Here is a 5,239-nt window from a genome sequence, read left to right as displayed (position 1 = left end):
CGATAAAAAAACCTCATCTTTCTGCTCCCTCCTCCCAGCCTTCATACACACTCCACCGCGGGGCCTCCTGGCCCGGGTCTCTCCGCTAGAAGATCGGCGAGGAAATAATAATCCAACACGCAACAAAAACACCCGCAACCATCGGCTTACAGCGAATCAGCTAGTTATATAAAACCGAGAGAATGATATTAGCATCCCCCCTCTGGGATATATAAACGAGAAGGCTTATGAGCGACCCCAAAAAAATTATTGGAAAAAAAAATCGGTTCTCTTTCTCAACTCGGTTCGTTGTCAATGCTGGGCTGCAAGCTGCAGACAGCGCAGAGGCAACACGCATAGCAACGTAATGGCGCAATCTGCGCAGCGCCACCAGCGCACGGGGGTGGAGTCACAGGAGATGGGGGGCGTGGCATGCCGTGACGTTAGAATTATACGGTTCTATCTCAATTTTTGTCAAAATTGAGTTTTTTACATAATCTGATCCATTAGGTGTTTATTAATGCCTGTGTGGTGTTATTTTTTAAATGTTGACATTTTTGAGTTAGTAATTCATAAAATACAAAGGTTCCATCTCACAAAACACAATGGAATGTAAAAACTTTGACGCTCAATATCTCTGAACTACCCTAAACGGAGATAGAACCTTATCATTCTAAACTCACGATTTGCTGGCTGTCTCAATTGGGACTACGAGCACATCGTTGGTGTTTTTACGAGTGTCACTAGTTTGTCACACACTCGATTCGAAACGTCAGTGTGTCATTAAGCTCAATTAGATGATGTCTCATGGTCTGGGTACATCCCAATTCATCAGGTCATTCTAGTTGGTAATCATTAATGTTATTATTGCCATATCTCTCATCAGGTATATTTCCATTGATGGTCAGAAAACGATTGTTATTGTAAACGAGAACAAAGTAACAGTACACAAATACAGAATACAACACTAGGTTGGTTAGACAATAGGCTGTAAAGACAGGCTGCGGCGACATCTACTGGCGAAATAAAATAATAATATTCACCATTGTCACGTTATAATCATACTGTCATTTCAGCACTGTGGCAAAAATAATGACGGGAGATTAAAATAATTACTATTTCAAGACTGATGCTGGTGTATAAATACGAGGTGTATCGCAAGGAACACGTCTAAAAACATCAAAATCAGCTTCACAACAAATACGACATCTCCTCTAGCCTGTTATGGGAATTGTAGAGTGAGTCTATTGTTGTCACAAAGTAGGACCACATTTCATCCCACCCAATTTGTGGTCACCCAGTGCCGCACTGCAATTAGCTCAGACTTATTTCAGTACAGTGCAGACTGGCCCAATTATGCTTCCCATTAAAGTTGATGAAGAATTGTGTCATATTCCTCAACTCTTTATCCAGTAAATCTATAGATGTTATGTATTATTTAAAATCCATACAAATATGATACATTCAAATAATATCATAGATTTTATATTAGATAGACTAATTTAATAATACAATTACAGAAAGAAAGAATTCTGAAAAAAGCTACAGAAATCTAACAATGACATCGACGTTTTGCTCAGCAATTGAGTCTGATGGTGTTACCGTAATTACTTGTTTCTTTTTTTAGACCTCCCCTGGGGCTCAAAACTTGATTAAAATACTATATTAACTTTCCACTAATATGCAGACAACCTATGTGGCCACAAGTTACATGAGTTAAGATTCCATCAGCAGGATATTAAGCTCTTCATCACCAACCCAATAAGAATGGTTCTGTGTGGTCCTGTGTGGCTGTTTGTAGAGCATGGCTCTAGCAACGCTATGGTTGTGGGTTCGAATCCCATTGGGTCCATTCATGAGACTAATGTATCCACTCGTAATGTGAGTTACTCTGGATAACAGCTTCTGATAAACGGTATATTCATTATTATTATTATTACCGTATTGAATGAATGGACTTTATTGTCATTGCTACAGTACAGGTATTATTATTATTAATAATCAAAGATGGCTTTATAAGAGCCCTACTCATTCACACGCGCACGCACGCACACACACACACACACTCCTCATCCTCCTCTCTTTCTCTCATTCACAAATGCAGATGCATGCGCACACGTGCATGTTGTGCGTGTGCATTGAGGTCAAACATTTCATAACAGTTTCCTATTCCAATAGTCAGCCTTACATGTTTGTAGAGGTTTTGTTTTATTGTGTCTGACACCTACTGTATATATTTACACAGAAACACAAAAGTACAGGTATCTGTATAAGAAATGAAGACTACACATACAAATGCAACATATCAAAACCATTTCTCATACCAATTCAGGAACACACATTGAGGTCATTTATAGAGAAACACATTGAGCAAGGATAGTGTCATTATTTAGGCAAAGTTGCATGTGGTTGTGAGTTTTTGAGGTTTCCAATCCTTAACTTAAAATATCTGCGAAAAAGAACTAGTCAGCCGCTCCCAGATGTCCTTTTACGCCTTCTCTTCTTTGAGTAGGCTCAGAATCCCGTCCCTCCTAGCGGTGTAGGGGGCGTGTTTCATTCTCAGCAGGTGGGCGGGGAACAGGTTGCCGCTGGGCGCATACATCTCCTCCCCCTTCTGGCCCATGAGTGAGCGAAGGGTCTTGTTCCGCAAGAGGATCTTGTCGTAGAACTCCACCCCTCCCTTGGCGTAGTCACGGGACAGCACTGCGGCGCACCGGTCTGACCTGAAGTCCTGCCACTGGCTGACAGCGTCAGAGGTGAGGTAGTAACACACGGCGCCCATGCCCAGCGCCAACGCGTTCACTGCGCCCCTGACGAGGACGGGACCCGTGTGCAGGCCGAAGAGCTGCTTCAGGCCCACCACGTAGAACCACACCCCCGCTAGGCAGGCAGGGGCTATCGCCGCATTCAGCACCGGCCCGCCCGCCTCCAGGCGAGCCACCTCACGTGCCATGGCGAACTTCTGCGCCTCCGTGGAGAACACCAGCGAGTCCTTCAGGGCGCTGCCGACGTCGCTCTCCCACTCCACCTCCTGGCCGTTGATGAGGATGGTGCGGTTGGTGATGCCCGCCGAGTCGTCCAGCGTGCTGTTGAAGTTGGCAGGAATGCCTATCTGGGCGCCAGCGGGCAGCCAGGGCACGCCCGCCCCTACAGGGTGGAAGCCGAACGAGGCAAAGGCGCTGTAGCCGGAGGGAGAGCCGACACCAGAGTCCTTCAGCACCTGTTGGAAGACGCTCTCCAGCTTTTCAGAGAGGCTGGCGGGCATCCCTTTGTTCCAAGCCTGGTACAGCTTCTTGTAAGTGCTCTCTGGGAAGGCGTGGTAGAACATGTTGGCCGCGAACACCCCGCTGCACCCCGCGATGAGGAGCGGCGTCCGGTACTTCTGCACCATGGCGCCATACCTTAAAAATTGAGACGCCATGGCGATGGCATTCAGTCCTGATCTGTTAGTTACAGACTTACAGGGGGAAACATCTGTAGAGAAAAGCAGACATGATCAATCAATGACTTTATAACAAACACAGAAGAGTTTAGAACATGACCTATGGATTGACAAGACGATTGACAGCTTATCCAAAGACATAACACAACAAATATGATGTAGGCTAGTCCTTCCTGAACTTCAGTTATATGTGTACATGCTGTCCCTACAGTATCAGAAGCATTTCAGTGGGAAAGCTTTCCAATTTGAGTAGATAACCAATGCTCTGACTGCAAGTGAGTGGGCTGGGTGGCCAGAGTTCTGTAACAACAAGGGCAGGCTGTCATCCATGAACATTATAGGGACAGCAGAGGTTCGCACACGAAAAAAAGGTAGTTAAACGCTGCATTGTTGTTGCCGAGACATCAGAGAATCCACGAAATTGAACGAAATTCTAAACTAGGTCCTGGACAATCTAGACAATTTGATGGCAGCTACTAGATTGTAATCAAGTGCAATACTGAAACACAACTGTGAACATTTCAAACCTGCAAACTGCGACACTTTAAATGAATGTGCAATAACACTATGTGCAATATGACAACCCTAGGGTACATAAGGTTCAGAGATAGGAAATGTTAGAATAGGTATAGCATAGCATAGAGTACAGCACAGTGTTTTATTTGTATAGTATAGTATAGTGGATAGTGTACATAGCCTTTATTTATGTAAACCAGCTCTTTTCCCTTCTTGTTTTTAGTATTTTTTTCCTAGCACCAGGGGAGCCCCCCCTCCTAAATGTCGTTGTATGGTACCTGTACTGTATTAATGACAATAAAGACCATTCATTCATTCATTCATTCATTCATTCATTCATTCATTCATCCATCCATTCATTCATCAGAGAATCCACAAATTGAACGAAATTCAGTTTGATCAACTCGTTCGGGGCCCGACAAACTCATCAGCATAGATTCCATCCATGCTCATTGGCTGAATTGCTTCCGATCTAAGTGTATTTACTTTAAACTACTTGTCGGGATCACACAATTAACATGGAACATATGTTTAACAATGTGAAACGATAGTTATCATAATAATGATGGTATAATAATAATGACAACAATAATAATAATAATAATAATAATAATAATAATAATAGTAAGTTAAACTCACAGGCTACAGTATGTACATGCTCGGCAAGGACAGCCTGGACGGACCAATGTTATGGCAGCATCAGTCGTAAAGCAGTTTGCACGCTTTTGCACGACAGTCGTGTCAACGGTGTCAGTCTAGTTATACTGCAAGACTTCACCACAAGGGGGAGCACTTCAGCAGGAGCAAGGTATATCTTGCACTGGAAATAAAGAGCTAGACCTAAATTAGGGCCAATGTGGGGGTTGATGTAGTATTATTACATTGACAGTAAGTGTTAGCCACTGACTACCTAACTGATGATGTTAGGCCTAACTGTGTAATATTAAACTAAGATTATCTTAATTAAAGCCCTCCATTGCTCAGCTGTTTAATTTCCATGCTTCCATGCACCCTTGACAATAACCTGTGTGTATTGTTATATAGCTATCTAGGCTTGATAATACATGGAAGAAGAAGCTATTTACCACGTTCCTCTATAGATTCATCTGCAGAGGGGGCAAAAAAGGAATACAGTAACTCACAATGCCATCAAAGCATCTCTCTGAGCCTCTCATCTTGCCAGAGTCATTAATAGGCTTACATTACATTGGCTTCAACCTTACATGCCCCCCCCCCCCCCCCGGCTTTTTAGCTGAGCTGCCTCTGTAGGTGAGATGGATACTAAAGGCTTGGTGATGTTGT

The 5,239-nt window shown here is 43.5% G+C and overlaps 1 protein-coding gene across 1 annotated transcript; it reads right to left on the bottom strand.

The window, feature by feature from the left end:
* Nucleotides 1-2,198: 2,198 nt before the first annotated feature.
* tmem177 (transmembrane protein 177) lies at nucleotides 2,199-4,641 on the bottom strand. The gene is made up of 2 exons (XM_080536317.1): nucleotides 4,577-4,641; nucleotides 2,199-3,453 (listed from the first exon to the last, which is right to left on the bottom strand). Exon 2 carries the CDS (start codon nucleotides 3,398-3,400, stop codon nucleotides 2,468-2,470), a length of 933 nt encoding a protein of 310 aa, XP_080392443.1. The 5' UTR covers nucleotides 3,401-3,453; nucleotides 4,577-4,641; the 3' UTR covers nucleotides 2,199-2,467.
* Between the last annotated feature and the right edge of the window lie 598 nt (nucleotides 4,642-5,239).

The sequence above is a fragment of the Nansenia antarctica genome, assembly GCF_963989245.1.
Source record: "Nansenia antarctica genome assembly, chromosome: 7".
Lineage (NCBI taxonomy): Eukaryota > Metazoa > Chordata > Actinopteri > Argentiniformes > Microstomatidae > Nansenia > Nansenia antarctica.
Note: the sequence above shows the minus strand (reverse complement) of the source record. Positions and strands in the feature narration are given on the sequence as shown.